Source organism: Bombus bifarius, unplaced genomic scaffold, assembly GCF_011952205.1.
Source record: "Bombus bifarius isolate JDL3187 unplaced genomic scaffold, Bbif_JDL3187 scf7180000007973, whole genome shotgun sequence".
NCBI classification, from domain to species: Eukaryota; Metazoa; Arthropoda; class Insecta; order Hymenoptera; family Apidae; genus Bombus; species Bombus bifarius.
In genome coordinates this window covers 4,698,000-4,717,281 of record NW_022884359.1, presented here as the reverse complement: position 1 = coordinate 4,717,281, position 19,282 = coordinate 4,698,000, and the positions used below count along the sequence as shown (strand labels likewise).

At 38.4% G+C, this 19,282-nt stretch overlaps 1 protein-coding gene across 1 annotated transcript in view; it reads right to left on the bottom strand.

The window, feature by feature from the left end:
* Positions 1-19,282, bottom strand: part of LOC117216802 (disintegrin and metalloproteinase domain-containing protein 10-like) — a 160,394-nt gene that overhangs the window by 20,259 nt on the left and 120,853 nt on the right. Inside the window, exons 6-12 of the mRNA XM_033463840.1 lie at positions 18,618-18,776; positions 16,775-16,959; positions 11,082-11,222; positions 4,459-4,583; positions 4,205-4,333; positions 3,194-3,362; positions 255-424 (exon numbers count right to left, since the gene is read on the bottom strand). Coding sequence (XP_033319731.1) covers positions 255-424; positions 3,194-3,362; positions 4,205-4,333; positions 4,459-4,583; positions 11,082-11,222; positions 16,775-16,959; positions 18,618-18,776 — 1,078 coding nt within the window. The remainder of the gene's footprint in view (positions 1-254; positions 425-3,193; positions 3,363-4,204; positions 4,334-4,458; positions 4,584-11,081; positions 11,223-16,774; positions 16,960-18,617; positions 18,777-19,282) is intronic.

Sequence of the window (19,282 nt, the reverse complement as noted above, 5' to 3'; positions counted from 1 at the left end):
ATAAAAGAAATTAAGGTACTTACAACATCATGACAAATTGTGCGCTGCTTAATTCTTAATGGATTAATCCGATATTTTGTAGTCGATCGATACTGTTATTTCTATAGAATTCTCTATGGAACGATCAACAAGCAAGGATGTTACGTCGAATGGGAACAAATCACGTTGTAGGAGGAACGTTAGACTTAATCACGATGCATTGGGGAAACGAACGTATTTGGACATTGAGCAAATGAAGGAAAACTGCCACTTACCTGACTGGGACTGCATACTGCACCATCGGCAAGACGACAAGGTACCTCGTGAGGGGCATGATGAAGCCGTTGAGGGTGGCAACAGGGGTCGTTGCAGTCCTCCTCCCATCCGCAATCACACTCTTCGCCATCCTCCACAACGCCGTTCCCGCAGATGGCATTTTGGGGCTCTGAGGAATCATCGATTTTCCATTTCAGTTCGATCAACATGATTCTCCATATGCTTTGCCATAACATTTTCTCAAATTTCAGTTAACTAGTCCTCGTAGGATCAAACTATTGACCAGATAAACGAATGACTGGCTAATTTGAAAAAATGATCAATATAATGGAAAGTTCACCTATAATTTAAAATTACAATCTTTGCACCTGTACACTAAACTTGTAAACTATTTGATTAAATACAAACTTTGATTAAATTATAATTTTCTTTAGGACGAATGTTACGATCAACGAATCATCTGTGGAGTATGTCAATTATCGATCAAGTGACTTCTGGTCAATTGTTTTTTCCCTAAAACCTAACCTTGTTTTTTCCCTATGTTGAAAATAGATCATTTAACACTGTAGACTTTAGCTACTACTATAATCTCAGTTTTCACCAATCTTTATTTGAGCGAAATGTAAAAAATTAATAGATAAAGAGAGAAAGGAGAAACAGTTATATCTGTAGGATTATTAGATCAATTGGATCAATTAGATCTATTCTCTTAATTGTTAATTAAACTTAGAAAATGATCAGTTAACTTTTTTAACAGAGTTTCAAGAGAACATCGTATCGTTTTGATTTTAAACGAACGAAGAATGAGCCGCAAGTGGAGGCAAAGTAGATGGAATAAATGTTAGCCTGATTTGCTGTGAGCTTAATGAAATCCTCGATTTAATGAAGCTCAACAAGTCGACCGTGACTGTGTAATGTAATCAATTGCACGCCGCGTCGAGTGATGCTCGGACAGCTCTGTTTTTACAGAAGTCGGCGGGAATTTTCCTAAATTTTTCGCGTGTTACTTCCTTTCTATTATAAATAGAAGAATCACAGAAACATAATTTGTCAGTGATTTAATTGAACCTCTACTTAATCGAACCTCTATCTTACACATGTAAAATATTCGAAATCGTTTTGAATCGAAATGAGAATAATTTAGCTATAATAATATTTCTTGCGAATATATTATGGGTGTCATATAAAAGATCTTGAACTGAAATTGGTCAAATTTGAAACCAATCTGAAAATGTATATAGAAATTACAAGATATTTGTTCCTGAGCATATACCTAATAAAAATCAACAAAGTGTTTGAATCATTAAACCTTTGAAGAAGTGAAAATAATTAACTCCGTTTTTTGTAAGTTTTACAATTTCATTAATCAAATATATGATTAATGTTCGATTCTCAAAAAACGAATCGCTTACTACCCGTAAGTACCTTTATCGTAAAAGAATAGCACAAATAATAATTTAGCGACGGCACTAATTACATATATGTTCTAAACTGATACTCATGCTGTATATTAACTTTTTATTAAGTGTATGTTTGCAATAAATATCTCGCAACTGTTATATACATTTTTGAATTTTACGAGGATCCTGTCTCATTACAATGTTAATGAAATTTCAAAAAATTTCATACAATATGCAGAGTAAATATATTTATAAAAATGTTCTATGGCAGATGTTCAAACACTTTCGTGAGCTACTGTATATGCCATGATAATATTTTACTTTTTATTTCCCTTCGTTTCCACGCTGTCTCATGTGTATTATAAAAGTAGCTGTGTTTCGCAATACTCGAACGAGTTTTTCCATCGATTTAAAACGGTCACGCGGATCTTTATGTTATGAACAATTAACGAATCGTATTTGTTTCTTGTTTGGCCGACTTGTCGCACGTTTGCTAGTACGTTCGCGCGGTCGATGCTCGTTGTCCAAAACGAGTTTCACGCGGACCATGTAGAGCCTGCTATTAGAATTGCAATTGAGTTGCAGTTAGACCGTGGGTCGATCGATATACCGTAGCAACACCGATAGGTTCCCTCTTTGTTTTTTTTTTTTTCGTTTTTATGTTGCTGTACGATGGTATTAGCATTATATATAAGTAGGTCAAAGAGCATCATGCTCTTTTTCCTCTCGTTATGTCTTCTTGTATGTAATTGTTGCAGCACAATTACGAAATTGAATTTGACTTAAAAAACAGGAGAGTTTCGTGAACAAAATGTATGCGTTTCCTTAGTATTCTTATTTCTAAACTATGTACAGCGCGATTTTGTGTCATAAATGATAAGTGATGTAGTATGCTTGAGTGTGATTTCGAATCTGCCGTGTGTGTATATCTTGTGAGAATCTGTTTGAACGTTTGAGATGTTGAAAGAATCTTGTTTGAATCTGACATCCTGTAAATATTTTAATATTTGATATACGCGATTTTAAACAAATTTGATTCAGCTCTTACTGGTTGATTGCGATATGCTGGAGATTATTTAATTTTCTTACTGATTGTCTTTTTGACTGATAAGTGCGTCGCTGCGTTTGAAAAGGTGAAAGTGAAAATGCGGAATAGGAGAATGCGTATCTAACTGCATTCTGTAATAACCAGGTTTGATTTTCCTTCACCAAGTCTGTTATTTTGTAATTTACATTTCTCAACAGCAACAATTTCTTACATTAAATGCAAGAGCTAAACAATGCTTAAGTTTCTCCAGTTTAAATGTTCTCTCACTATCGCGGTGCAGAGATTCAACAGGAAATACGTTAACAAGTAATTAGCAAAGGGGCCTGTAAGCAGCTTTACCAACGATTGTATAAATAATTCAGGTAACGACCGTGTACAGAGACGATCGAGGGGGGCACGGAGGAGGTCAGGGCTGTGATGACTGGAAGCAGGCCAGACGTTGACCCCTTTCGGAATCTAATTAAAATTCCGAAAGCTTCTCTCTACTCACCGGCGAAGCATCCCTTGGACGAACGGGCCTTGGCATTTAAAACGGGATTTATGGAGACCAAGCTGCACGGACTGAAGCGATTGTTATTTCGTTTGTCCCCGCTGGTGGCTCTGGCAAACATTATGAAATTTCCGTCTTCTCCTCCGGGCGAACACTCGTCCGGATCGTGCTTGTCGCGTTAACAGAAAGATCAAACGTTAGACAACGACTTTGTATTATCATTCATCATGTATAATACAGTGAACGGAGCCAACTTTGAGAAAGGAGTTGTAATTAACTCCGACGTTGACGTGCCTTTACCCTTTGAATCACCCAGCAACTGTAGCCACGCGAATTAAATAATTGGACCTTTCTCGCGGAAACAGTTTCGATCGTAATGGGCTATCAAATGGCTCTTTCCTCGTGTTAACGTCCAGCGAGAGCAAAGCTCCGACGAAGTCTGGGGAATAAACACGCGGGTACATATGTAGAAGTTGTTGGGACTCTAAATGTTAAAGTTTTCTAATTTTCGAATATTCCAATCTCCGAACTTTCGAATTTTCAGTCTCCAATTTTCCTATGTAGTTAACTATTCCAACTAAATATTTTTTATATTTCAAATTTTCTAAATTCTTCATATTTTATAGGCACAAGCAAGAAACACGTGTGTAAACGTTCTTGAAATAACTTGAATCCGCACTATTCCACGCGTAAAATTCCAACGGCAAGTTTTCAAACAATTCAGCGCTTAATTATTCAGGATATGGCTTCAGGATTTTTTCCACAAACACCTTCTTTAGATGGAAACTTACCCCTCTGCTTTTATATCAAAGAAATGCAATTTTACTATTCGTACTATTCCTTGATTCGGAAAGAAATAAGAGAAGGAAAAAAAAGAAACATTAGAACAATCGTAGCATAGATCACGATTGCTTCGACGGGGTGGTGTCTCCGAAACAACCCTCGAAACTTTTCAAATGTATTCGCCGTACGCGTCGACAGCATGCAACCTCGATGCGCCGTTGAACTTACAGGGGATCCGAAGTTGTGACCGATCTCGTGTGCGAGGGTGACGTGAGAAACCGTCGGTGGTACGTGTTTGCCGTAGTTCAGGAGGGTGATTATACCGGTGTTCAACGATTTCATGCTACCCCTGTAGTGCTGCAAGACGAAATAGCGTTAGTTCTCGAGGTAATTGTCTGAGTATCGTGAATGCGCCGCGGAACGATGTTATTTTAGACGTGGCACGGTCGAATTAGTTTCGTTACATTCGGAACAGAACATACCCCGTTTTTCTCACAAACTCCGCCAGCATTTTTCAGATCTCCAGTCCATGCCAAGCCCAAAGTTCCCTTCTCAAAGTCGCGGTACGTGAACATGTACGATAGACAGAACGCGTCATAGTCCTCTTCTGTAACGAGTTTCAGTGGACGATTAATCGTTACAATTTGCCAGTTCTTGATCTTTGATCGACTATAATATTTCGTCCGTAAAATACTTAGGCACATAAGAATACGTAAGCATACGCTAGCGGACAAAAATAAATGTGTAGACAATGAAAATAGGTATCAACGAAGTTTAATCAACTTAATACGAGTGGATCTGTTATATAACTTTATTTATCATATATCCTTATAGATCATTATAAAGTATTTAGTAAATAATTTTTATTTATGTTTATATTTCTGTGTACGAAGTAACTGTATGTTTAACGAAACTTCATTGATACCTGTTCCCACTATTCTGTCCATTTATTTCTGTCCACGACCGTACATGCACCACAATGACTCTCAATCCACCATATCTCTTTTAGAATAAAAGTTGGAGAGAGGAGATAACTTTCTTATTGACCGATTTATGTATATATATGTACATATATCACGAAAGTTCGAGTGTAAATCAATTTCGTTCGCTGTTAATCTGTCGCGAATGAATTAACGGACAAAATTCTATGCCGTTGTACTCGCAATACCCCTGGAATTCGTTGCATCCAATCAAGAACGTCGCGTCTCACGCTGGTATTTCCGAGGGACGGAGACAAATACCCGTCGTTCGCAGCCTTTTAATTAATTTCATTTTTAATTCGGCCACTCTACCCTTGGCAGTATTTCACCTGGCTGGATTTCTGATGGCGCGCGCGAAAAAGAGGATGGCTCGAGGGGGCGTTGAATTCCCAGCCGACGCGGCCAAACATCGGCCGAGATGTTATCCGGGAAAAATAATAAATCAGGCGTCCAGAATGTCCGGTAATTTAATTTCTGGCGAACTTTTATGCTGTAGCAACTTTCCTCCGTTGGGATCGGTGTGTTCGGTAGCCGGGTATATGAAAAAATAGGAAAAAAATGAAAAAAACAAGGAGAACGTCCGCTCGTCTACACCCCTTTTATTCGCCCTTCTCCTTCGCGGAAATTTTTTGTGGCGCTTGAAAAAATGAGAGAGAACAGAAGAGTAAAACGAGCGATGAATACTCTGTGAACGTCGTGCATGAATTTCAATGAAAAGGGTTGTTTACGGACGTCCAGCAGCGTGTTCATCGCGTTCACGTTCTTCCAAAGTCAACTGTACTTCGCGGACCAGCGAGGGCACTATTGTGCCCGATGGACAAACGTTTGCTATTAAAAAGGAAAAAGGAAGATAGAAAGCAAAGACAATGTATTTTACGCAATTTTAACGCTAGAAATTAGTAACCAAACTTAGAATAGTTTATTAGATAAATTGAGGATGTATTATCTTTTTACGATTGAAATAATGCACGTGGCCTTAGGAAAATTAATTTTCTATATTTAAGCTAACGATAAAAATATCTTTTTTCAATTCCACTCCACTGCAATTTTTTTCCATTGCACTACCTCCATTTTCCACTTATTTCATTGACATTATATGTATCTTACAATTTAGTACATTAAATCAAAAGCAATTTTTTTCGAGTTTTCTAATAAATGTACCAAGTAAATGGCCTAATGCTTGTAGATTGATCTACGTAGATAATAGATCAGTCATAGTTGTTCAACCTTCGAGCACAAAATCGAGCTATCGGAACCACGAAGTGGCCACAAGCGTGTGGAAGGTAAAAGTGCTGCGGATCATCGGGAAAACAAGCCCGGTTCTTTGCACAATGGTTTTTGCAGTCTGCATGCACGGCAGCTGCTTTTTGCAAGGGGAGAGAATAGAACGTGGGATACGTGTTTGCTGTGTAGCATGTCTCAGGAGGCATATTTGGTTACTGTATGCCTGCGGCAAATACGTCATGGTCCACTGCTGCTCGGTTGTGTTTCTCTCGATCCTAGTACATCAGCTATTGTACCGGTACGAGCTGTTCAATGTTCTCTACCTTGATTTCAATTTAGTACCTACCAAAATGAGACACCATTTCGCTGATATTCTCATTGTCAATGAAATAACCACGACTAGTAGACAGACCGTGTGTGTGTGTTTCTCTTTGTCGATTATTTCATTGAAAATTATTTGCTCTGGTTCGTTCTTCTCGACTGGCTAATTTCAAGGCAAACCGTGTCGCGTTTCAACGCAGAGAGAGAACCGTTAATATTTAGAACGTTCTCCAGGAACGAGTAGCTGTTATTTAATAACGGCCCGGCCATTATTATATCAGCGAAACACGAAGCGAAATACTAACGCGAAGGTGACAGACGCTCTTCCGACGAGACGTTATTGTACCTGTCGCACCGAGCAACGTGAAACGATGTTACATTATCCTGACACTCGACAAATGTGCCTGCGTGAATTGTCCGCGTAATCTGCATCGAAATTCCAATGGGATTACGCGTGTACTGAATTTTTCATCGAAATATTCTCTGTAAAAATCAGTGGCGGGCGAACCTGTAATTAATTATAGAATTTTCGGAATTTTCGGCTGCAGGCAGATTTTTACTTGCTATGTGTAAAACTAAATAATTTGATAAGAACAATGGAATAATTTACTTGTAGGATATAGTTTTCACAAAGGATGGCGAATGGTAAGGGATGGAATACTGTTATGGGGTAGAGAATATTAGATTCAAAATGTTAGTATTCGTTTGCGTACATTAATTTTGCCGTAGAGAATGCAAGATTTGAGAAATAAAATAAGGAACGTAAGAAATAGAAGAGTGGTGTGAGATAGGGAATGTTGGGCGTGGAACGTTAGCATTGGCTTGCGTATATTAAATATGGGGTAGGAAATATAAGAACCGAGCGATGAAATAAGGATTATATAATAAATTAAGAGAATATGTATAAAACTAATATGTTCATTGGTTTAGTTTTTCTCATGTCGATAATTTGTGCCGTTTGTATTAATTAACCAAATAATTAATTGGTCACGAAGAAAAATGGATTTCGACAGTAAAATCGCGCTACAACCCTAACGATGCAATCGTGCTTATTAGTCATCGCGCTAACTGCAAACATTTCGACCGAAATTGCGTAATTATGGTAGACAATGCAAATTCAAATGCATTGGGGAATGCGTACACCAATGCCCTAGAGGTAACTCATATTAACGTTTTAATGTAATCAATAACTTGAATATAATTATAATATGGATATATTAAACAACCTAATTAAGTATCGTATTAGGTATCATTTGGTTTTCAAATTTCACGTAGAAGAATATAATATGTAACACGAAGTAACTTCTAACAAAATCGATATTATATTCCGACAAAATTTACTGGCTCTAAAATTGCAAATGTCATCTACGGTGCAAATATTTTTCATAAATAATGGAATGGAACCAACGATGAAATCGAATTTGCTAAATTGGACAAAATCATATTTGCGTCAAATTGTAACTCGATTTATCAAATACTTTTAACAAATTAAATAAATAGGTCCTCTTGTCCTGTAATTTGACAAGTAATACTATTACTTAATTGACAATTCACTAGTTATTTATATATTAGTCAGACTATTTTTAAAAATGTTGGAATACAACGATATCAATCGCATGCAGATAAGGTGATTGATCGTACGGATTCTTCCGTTCGTTGCCCAGCGCCATCCCCACTAGCGTGCGTTCGTGAGATGCACCACGGCAGTTAGCACGTGCATGCTTTTTCAAAAAACGCCGGAGGAAACGTGAGGATATGGATGGAACATTCTAGATGGGCACGTCGAGAAGCTACTAGAAGGTTCTGTGCCACATGTGACGCCACACAGACACCCACACAGGTCACACTCATTACTGCATAGAGAGTGGGGCTCTAAACCTTTTCAAGGGCCATGGGTCACTAAGTCAGTTAGTCTGTGAATAACTAGCCAACTGTCTACATTCCAGAACGCACATTTATAATTCGTGTAACAATTGTTTAATAAATATCACATTATATTATTTCAAACACAAACATTGTGTTTTCCACAGATTATTAATCTTAATCCCAAGATTAAATTCTAACAAAAAATATTATATTTTTGTGCTAAATACAATAACGAAATGGCTTGTAATTTATAAAATTTATTTTATTTTTTTATCACGTCATGACTACCAATTAATTTCAAGCTTTCATTTTTACGAAAGTTTTTCAATTATATTAGTTCCAGTTACTTAAAAAGTCTTCTGTCTTTCTATATTAAAGATATTTACCAATCTTCTTATTTCCATGGAAAGATAAAAACACGATTATCCTTTAATTAAACTATTTTCACCACGTGAAAACTAGAAGGTGACACACCTCGCATAAATAGCCCCTGATAGAGAAACACTCATAGTAGCCATCTTCAAAAGCATGCGCTGTATAGACGGATAGAGAGAAAGTGGCGGCTTAAATCAGCTCGAAGGAGCGTCGAAAGCAACTCTATATACAGGGTGGTTGGTAACTGGTGGTACAAGCGGAAAGGGGGTGATTCTACGCGAAAAAAGAAGTCGAAAATATAGAATAAAAATTTTTTTTATTTTATTTTTTTTTTTTTTTAATTTTTCCATCGAGACAACGATCTACAGTGAAATCCGTTATAACGTACCGCATGCGTACCGAGCGAAAATTCAAAGTCGATTTTCTCGAAAACAAAGCCTCAAACGAAAAATTTTTATTCTATATTTTCGACTTTTTTTTTCGCGTAGAATCACCCCCTTTCCGCTTGTACCACCAGTTACCAACCGCCCTGTATATTATATGTTTTCAATGATCCTAACTTAGGAATTCCAACCACATGGAGCTGCGATTCGTTACTCGTCGGAGATGTGGTTTGGTAATAATTAATCCCGGCTATATGGAAACTTTAACTTCGTTCGGTGGAAACTTTAATGCGATATAGTTTCTTGGCTAGCTCTCTGTCAGTTGTTGCTGTACGACATCTGAACACGAATTAATCGTGTGGAATGACGGGATTCCGCGAAAGAGATAGCACATTCGAGATATCACAATATATTGAACCGAACGTTACTCGATAAAGCGATACTCTCGTCGAACTATTAGGGATTTTACTCGAACATATAGGCATTCTTGGTGAAAACGAATCGATGGATCGAAACTTCCTCGCCATGTTCTTTGAACGAGGGTAGGATTGGTAGTTAGGAAGCTGGGGAAACACCGACTCCAGAAATAAATCAAAAGAATGGAAGAATTGTGGGTTCTGTTTGACATTTTCAGGAATAGTTGATTAGAAATGAGAGAAATCCGAGGGGAAGGAAAGGATCAACGATTAATCGACTGTAGAAGAGATGGTTAGATTTGGTATACGAATGGTAAAGATTTGAAGCCGATATTCGGCGTGGTTTCTTTGTCACGCGATGTTTTATGATCCGATTCGTGTGTCTTATATCTTTATGATCTCGTATGAGAAATTGTAAAAAGCGTGTGGATGTAATTGTATATCTATTAAACACTGTTCAGTAATAACGTAACTGTTTGTTTAAAGTAACAACAAATTCAATGAAATAAAAAGAAGAGAGAGTAAAGTAGAAAGGAGGTAGAGTAAAGTAGAATAAGACAGTCTAGAGAAACAAAGGGTAGTCAAGTAAAATAAGACAATCTAGTTGCCCAGTGCCTTAGATAGCAAAATAATGAAAGTCAAGTCAGAAAATGTATTCTTTACAAAAGGGGCTTGAAAGTGTGTTGCCAATTAATATCGTAATCGTTTGTTCAACAACGACAAATTGAATGAAATAAGGAAGAAGAAAGGAAAGAAGTGCACGATAGAATAAGACAATCTAGCTAGTGTCTTAGTCAGACATCACGATAATGGAAACCAAATCTTGGAATGTATTTCTATAGCCTGTGAGTCAATTAACGAGAGAATCACTCTGCAAAAGGTGATAAATGCACATTTCGTCCTAATAGCCTTCGATAGGGAAGATGCGGTGTAGGCTTTCATTTGTGTAATCTAACCTTCACGTGTTTATTAACTATGGTATTAGATAACGACTACCGGCGGAACCGAGGATGCTTTAAAGTCACGGAACAGAGGAGTTTGCGCTTAACGAACACTTTGCAACGAGCCAATGATGACCGACACGAGACGTTTCATTAAAGTTGAAAAGTCGCGCCGTGCAACGTGTTACTCATCGGGCCTTGGCATCGACGATTTCGTGTAAATTTCACGCAAACGAGCACTTTAATTAACGAACGAGTGCCGAAAGTACTTTCAAGGATTCTCGTTCAATTCAAGAATGCTTTTCTTTAATTAACTTCACCCCTGGTATTCTACGTTCCGTTTCATGTTAATGCTTTCTATGACTTGAAACAATAAATTTGTTTTAGAAATTCTCGTCAAAGGAATCAACATCTCATAATATACTTAAGACGAAAGTACGATACAATATTAATGAGATATCAGATTACTTTGATTAAGTAACTTTCGCCACTTTTTCAAACTTTGAGCTTTTTTCTAAAATGTATAACACCGCCAATAGTACGAGTAATGCATAATTTATGACAAGTCGTGGAGAGGATAGATAAAGTAATTTACTTACCGGAAAACAGCTCAAGAAATTCTTCAACCCCATAAGTCCCAGTGAATCTGTAGCTTGGATCGTTCAGTGAATCGTCACTATGAACTTTAATGCGTTTTATCATGAAGCTAATATTGTCTGGCTGGCCATCCTGATTGAAATCTGTAAAATAGCGAAGAATACGTTCGAAATGGAAAAGGAGAAATGAAAAATTCAAATTGCAACATTGGACGGATTAAAGTCCGTTTGCGGAATAGACATTGTGGTACTGTGAAATTCATAGGAGTCGAGAGGAACTACTCATCGAGGTAACCGATAGCTGATAAGGAAAATCACCGGGGCTCCAGACGAGTAATTTTCGGGTTTCCCCCAGTGATCAATGTATTCCGAAACGGTTGAACCGTCGCGTGGTGGAAAGCATTTAATCAAACACCTCCTCCGCGGGAATACCAATCGAAACTGGAAAAACGATTCCGTGACACGCGATCGCGATTCCTTCCCGCCGCTGAATTCTCATGATTTTTCAAGTGTAAAACGAACCAACGGCCGTTCATGCATATCTCTTTGATTGATCTCATTATTACGAATTAATTTTGACAGCGCGTCGCAAAAAAAGTTACGAGTCAAGCGTAATTTTATTCTGCGGAAAATTCGTCTTTCGCTCAAGCTTTCCGATCTTTCAACTTTTAATCGACCATGTCGAATTATAAAATAATGTTCAGTATCGCGTGTATAAATACGACATTTAAATGTGTCCTTTATTTTTAGTGATATTAGAGAATATTTAAGCATTCAAATTGGTGATTAATATTAATGGTAAGATGATTGAGGTGATAATTAATTCGATTGAATTCAGTAACTTCTCTATTTTATTTATTAAGATCTCCATTAATGATTCCAAGGAGGAAGAAGAATGTTATGGACGAAAGATATTTAGATCATTTCTTTCAATTTTTGAGCATTCGTAGCATTTCCATCTATATCTATGATATATACATACATTTTCGTGAAAATGAAGGATACTTAGGTATTCGATTTAGATTAAGACACCTTGTACGTTAAAGCAGTGAAACATAGAAGATACGATAGTAAGATTTCCAATCTCATATAAACGATGCAATTCCATGGTAATGTCTCCAGATGTTTGCGCGTGTGCATACGCAAGCAACCTATTCCAACGTCAATGCCGAGCATCGTTACATCTATATCTGACATGTAATATATATGTGCATTTGGTAATTAACGTAAAATCCATTGTATTCAAGTTTGATGTTGCATTAATCAGGTCCGCTTCTGTGTACATCGTGGTAGCGCGTGTGCTGATGAAAACATGGATATCGGGTTCAATTTCAAGCAAAGGCTTCTTAAATCTCTAAATAATGCAAATGCAATGCTCTAAAACAGCCAAGTATGAGTGAACACAAGAAAATTGAAGATGAAGAGGCTGAAACATTTATTGGATGCCATATTTGCATGCGTTTGCTTTCCGATAAAGTTATTTAACGATTAAATGCAAGTTCCATGTTTCAAATACAGTCACACGAAAATTTAAGGAACTAAAGATTACTATACGAAATACCTCTCAAAAGCCAAACCGATCAACTCGACCTTTTTTAAATTTCTTAGTTTCGGTACGTAAATAAACGATTAAAATTCAATCCTTAAGAAACAAACAGCAAGATAACATTTAAGGTAGATTTAAAAACACTGTTTGTAATATCATCAATTTTCTATATTTTTCAATCTATGTGTTTCGACCACTCGCGGAGAGACGCGATCGCGAGGAAGCACGCCAACGGGAGTCGTAAATTCCCGTTACGATTAGATAATCGACGCCACGAAATGATCGATCCCCTATTTCGATTAGGATAATAGAGGTGGTTAATTGAATATGACACTGATGCAACAAGGTGTGAATGACAGTTTATTCCAACATTTTGTGAAGCAAATAGTTACGCTGGTGCGTATGTATAAGGTAAATGAGTGACTGATCTTCGGGTGTAGACCCGGTCGAAGGATGTTGTATGTTTGAAGGTTGAAGAATCAGCGATGTTCGGTGACGATGCTGTAGCGGAGGAAAGCTGAGGGTGGGTGTGTCTAGCGCACGGGACCATCGGATTTGTTGGTGACGATTTTGGCTAAGAGAGTGAGGAAAATAGGATTAGTTGTTAATTATGTCCAAACGAAGGTTGGTGGGCTACGAAGGGTCTTAGCTGCCTTCGATAGAAAGTTGCTATTAGGAAGCATCGTACATGGAAAAGCCCAACTTTCCCTTGTCCAGCCATGGTAGACAATAGTCCTTAGAAAGTGTTTTAGAAAAAGATATTTGTTTGGTATGAGCAAACAAATTATTGGGATTTATGACGGGTACTTGAGGCTATTGAGGGTACGCCGTAAGGATGAGCGGACATCTGGGGTCTGTCTGACTCGCGGTGTATGGCCGGGTTCAGGTAGAGTGTTGCACGACGCAACATTATGGAACAATATAACTAACGTTATTTAGTATTCGTTCGATCTAAACGCAAAAAGAAATCTTACATGAGGAAATTAAACTCGTCTTATCGTTATCAATATGTATTGAAAAAGTAATCGGACAAATAAAATCGTTTAAAGGGAGTATCGCAAAGAATATCGCGTGAAATTAATAAGTAACATTAATTTCAAGATAAAGGAAAAAATTAATAGTTACAACAAGACTTTGAAATACTTATTTCAGAAGACTATCCGTTGGCTAAAGATCAACCTCAAACGAATTAATGCTTTAAAATTATTCCTGATCGAATCCACGAGGTAGATTCTAGAGAACTTGCAGAATAAAATCAAGTAGAACGAGTCAATGCATAATCAGACCAACCAGGCTCTGCTACCGTATAGTTGTATAAAATAGGTGTTTCTTTTCCAGAGTTATTTCTATCGCGACAAGTCACGAGAAATTTGTTCTAAGCCTATGTTCTACGCATAAAATTAAAAGAACAAAAATATAGAAAGACGGAAACAGACGGTGCTTATTATTGAATAGCTAAAAGGCGATCGTCACGTGAGACTCGTGTTACAAAGTTGCTGGTTCGCGTTCCGATGTCGTAAAAAATTACTTCGCAAACAAATAAAGGGGTAACGCGTCGCGTGACAGCTGTCTCGGATATGCCGCTCGGAAATAAAGTTTTTTTTACGTGAGTGCGCCAGATAAGGATCGTAAACGCGGCTGGTCGTCAGGGTTCTCAAGCGTCCCAGGTGTAATGACTAACATTCGAACTTCCACTTTTGACCGATATCACCGTCGCGATATCCCGTTATCGCGTTAGCTTTATTTTCTACCGTAATAATATCCACCGAGCTTCCGTAATATTATATAATAGCCGCGTCCACGGCGTTTACACGGTGAGTTCATTGCGCCGTAATAAAGTCGACCGGTTAAACATAAATTTCAAAGATTGCGACGTTAAATTTAAATCCTAAAAATCGCAATGATAGCACGGAAACATTAATTCGCTTTTAAATAGCGCGGCAAAGTTAATTGGTTGGCTTTCAGGTTTGAAAGATTTGACATAAACACGAAACAAATAATTCACCGTTAAATTGACGCGATGGAGTTAAGTGGTTAAATCGAAATTTTGAAAGATCATGACGTTAGCAGGGAGATAATAGTCGGTTCGTTAGGTTGCGCGGTCGTGCAAAATCGACGGAGAAACACGGAATCGTAATGCAAGAGGGACAGGGGCAATCCTTAATCGGTGCAATTCCGGATCTCTCGTCGGACAAGAGCGTTTAGCTAGGCGGCCACCGAGTTGTACATATCGCGATGGGAAGAGAGTTAATGCCGTCTAATCCGGAGACAAAGGGAGGCACGTTCGGGCTGGCATTTCCGAGGGGTGGTCGATCGGTCATCCGAAATGTTCGCGTGTAGAGATGGCCGATAATCGCGCGACCATCGTTCCGGAAGATCGATATCCTGACTCGCAGTATATATTCGGTCAAGTTAGATAGAACGAGACGGAACGAACAAATAGGAAAGAGAAAGGGTTGGAAGAAGAGGGAAAGGAGACGAAGACGGAAACGTCAGCGGAAGACTAGCTTTATCCGCGAATCGTACGACGGAAGAGATAGGGAAGTCTAAGTAATACACTAGACCAGTCCGCGTGTAGGCGCGGTCACGCTACGTTAAACACGGCTCAGTCACGAGACACAAATATTTGCTTGTTGTTACGGCAGGTGGTGCGATGTTTAAAGCCCTTCTACCAGTACGAGCTTGCCCGTGCTTCGCCTGTGCGTCCGCTCTTACTTAATATTCGCAAGCCGCACTGGCCAAATGAGATTTTCAGGAACGCTTTCCTCTGATTTGCGAAGCTTTGTACGCCTGTACTGAACGTCACTATCGATGAACTTGATTGTTTCTCAGTTGTACTCGAAGTAGATGAAATAATTCCATTAAACGGCGGATTATATGTATAATTTGCGTGGATAGTTTCGGCTTCAAAGAACAGATTTCTAGAGAGAAGTAGGGCCGAAATAATAATCAAGAAATTGCTGAAATTGAATAGCTCGAATGGTGGACTAGATACAGTAAACTAGGGCTATTTGCATCATTTAATCTTGGGCGTTTTAAAATTCAATATATCGAGAATATTAATATTGGACGAACTTCTTTCCTTTTGACGAGTTATATCATCGTAGGAAGGTAGAGCCATCAAGTTATGAAATGTAAATCGTTTAAAAATTGTTTATAACCGAATCTGACGAATTACGAGACAAATTACTTGGCTTAAGTCAAATAACGCTATTTTACCCTAATGTACTGCTTCCTTTTGGGGAAAAGTTTTTTGATCAAAGGAAAGAAGGGGGTAGTTTATCTTTATTCGAAAGAGTAGAACGAAAGCAATTTCAGGGAGGCAGTATGCGATTCTTTTCTAGATTCTGCTCCCGTCTTATTCCTTGATAACCATCGTTTAAAGTTTACGCATTAGGTGTGTGTAGCGGCGCAATAAAGTTCCACGGAATCAATCGGTCAACGTCAGACACAGAAACTGACATTAATCGGTCGCAGCGCAGAAAGGAACCGCAGTAAGGCTAAGGAACATTCATTTCCTCCGATCGCCGTTGGCAGAAAGTTGGTTTAACTGGAAGGTCCGGGAAAGTTTTAATTGGTTTGCGAAGTTATTACAGCGGAATGAGACAGAAGACGCGCACTTGTTAGTTCGGGAGGAAACGTTGCCGATTGCTACACCGGAAAGACGAAAGAATTTTCATTGCTGTCCTGATACTTCTCTTCCGGCGACCAATCTTATAGGACATTTCGACGAATTATGTACCGATCTCGGACGAAAAGTTTGTTGGAATTTGATGGAACAACAGACGCTAATCAGATTTGTAAGGATAATAGAGCGGATGACTATTACGAGAGGTTAAACTGTTATTTTATTGCTAGGTAGAAAGAGATGAGCTGGCTAAGACTCTTTTGTCTTTACGCACACATGCTACAAACATACACACACACTCATCCACATTATTTTTGGCTTAAGCCTACGTCCCTCACAAGAACAGCACGTAGCTATCAGCCAGTAATCGCCTACTTACATTAAAACGAAACAGAAAACTATCGGCAATCGGTTCTCATCACCGATAGTTCTGTTCCCTTAAACTATCTACAATGTATCACCTATCCTAACTTATACTCTAACATTACAGTCTATCGTAATCTATTAATAATTTTTATGTACCTGTATATCTATAAATTGAGTTGACACGCTGTACATGCCGAGTCATCACCTCGATACTGGCCTCTTCAGATTTATAATGATTGAAGAACGTGTGATCCGCTTGCAGGTACAACATACAAGTGGTTTTCTTCGGGTCCACGGACGTCCTTTTGCGGAGCACTCGAGAATATCGTTCCCTGTACAATCTGATTGCAAAGAAATGACGTCTGTTTTCACTAAATACAATTAGCCTGACAAAGAAGCATTATCGCCTTTAATTTAATAATACATTTCCGTTTATGCGCCTTCAAAAGAATTTTGATTAATGTCCGTATATTTCCAAAATTCGAAATTTCTTTCATTTCAAACATATTTCCTGTGTTATACCCTCCTAATTACACGGAACTTCGTAGAAATAAAATTGTTTAATTTCTAATCCCTGAAGCTTGAACAACAAGATAACTGAGTTATCGACCTCAACGGTGAACAGAAAAAATTTCTAGATTCTACGTTTACTACGTCCGAACTTGGTTCGTAGGCTGCAAAAAAGAGCAGGATTTTCGATGTCGCGATAGTCGATTTAACCGATACGCGATCCGCACTTGAACAACAAATCAAATCTCTCCACCAGAAAAAGAATCCGATTGCGGGAAACGTCCGATAAGGATAACTCGGTCGCGGGCAACGTTAAATTGGATTGTTCGATAATGGTGTTTGCTCTCGATTTTTGACGTTTTCATCGCTATTCGCTGCCGGATAGTCTGGCTTTTCTCTGCCCGGAAATGGGTGTGCTCTTTAAATGGAAGCGCAAGCATAGCACGGCAAACAGTCCGGAGGAAGAATCGACGGGACGATAAGTAACCGTTGTGCTTTTCTTCCCCAGCAACGGGCAACTTTCTTCCTTTGACCTGGCTTTCCCAGCATCTGCTAGAATATTTCATCGACGTGTTCGTAGAGACGGGCTAAGTGGAAGCAGAGTGGAAAACGTTGAACACAACCGGGAAGGAAGAAAAGAGTCGAACAGGGTTAAGGAAGAGGGTTGGGGGGATGAGACCGGTGATCGAGAACGAACGACCGTGTAAAACTTTTACAGGCTGTATAACTTTTTATTTTTTCCAACTTCCAGTCGCTACCGTAAAAGGGGAAACGGGGGATTTCAATTAGTTGCACGGAAGACACTTGGCCTCTTTTCGATGCAACTTGCAGCGGAGACATGAGTGAAACGAGGCGGTTCATGGTCAGACAGCTAAAACGAGTTAACCTGTTAACTGGGTCGTTCTTTCTATAACCACAGAATTAAAAATTGACGAAAATAAAGTAATTTTTAGTCTAGGTATTTCTTCTATATGTAAATATGTTATAATGAATTTTTAACAATTATGGAATGATTTATGAAAAATAGAGGCTTTTAAATAAAAAAAATTATATTGGGATATATGTATACTGGAATGTACAGCGAGACTTTATTTAACGAAACATTTTAGTTTCTGTCTGATTAAATTGTCTGAATCTATTTGTCAGAATGAGAATTATTACATGAAAAAAGTATAGATGGTAGAAAAATGAATGAATAATTCTGTAACATATAACTGTTTTGTTATCCAATAAATTCTCCTATATATACAAGAGTTTAGTAATTCGAGTGACGAATTACCCACTCATCCCCGATAAACAGACTACCCAAGTAGTATTAGCTCGGCGCGATCAGACAGACGATATTCACTTTCAGCCGACTCAAAGGCTTAACGTAGATGTGTAGGCAAAACATTTTTAAATTAAAGGAAACTTCAGCATCTTCTTGGCAGGATGTGCAAATCTTTTGTAAAGTTTTTATTAAAAAGGAAGATTAAATTGAAAAGCTTACCTATCGAGTAACTCTAAATTGTGCGAGCTCGCCGTGGGGTCTTTCTTCCTAACGTCTTTCGGATAGAAGCCCGGCTTGGCGCGGGAGTTCCCCTCGTTCAGGTGTTGATAAAGCGGCCGCATTGTGTCCCCGAGATATCCACTCCACGTCCTGTTCGTCCTGCGAACGATTTTTCGTCGGTAAGCGTTTGGAAAACTACAGCGCGCCAGTGAATCCCTCATGCTGAACTGATCAACTCCGGCCGCCCGGGATAAACGAGAGAAATCGTCGGGGTGCGGCAAGGAGATAAGAGTGACATATGTTGGGTAATACGTAACAGGCTTGAAGCCAATTTACTTCGAGGATCGTTGCCATCGGGCCTCCTGTCGAATCTCTACGCGTTCGTATCAAGATGACCAAGGCCACATCTTTGAATTACAGCATTTCACGAAAGTGTTCAAATACTTGTACAAATCTTTTCTGAGTAATATTGTATAACACTCATATTATATAATAATATGAGTATATTATGTGCGTTATGCGAAACATTTGAAAATTATATTGCTACTGTAAAGAGATTCGATTATCATGATTACATTGGTCAAGTTTGAAGTAAATCTGAAAATGTACATAGATGTTATAAGATACTTAGTGCAAGCATATATCTCGCAGAGACCATAAAAGTA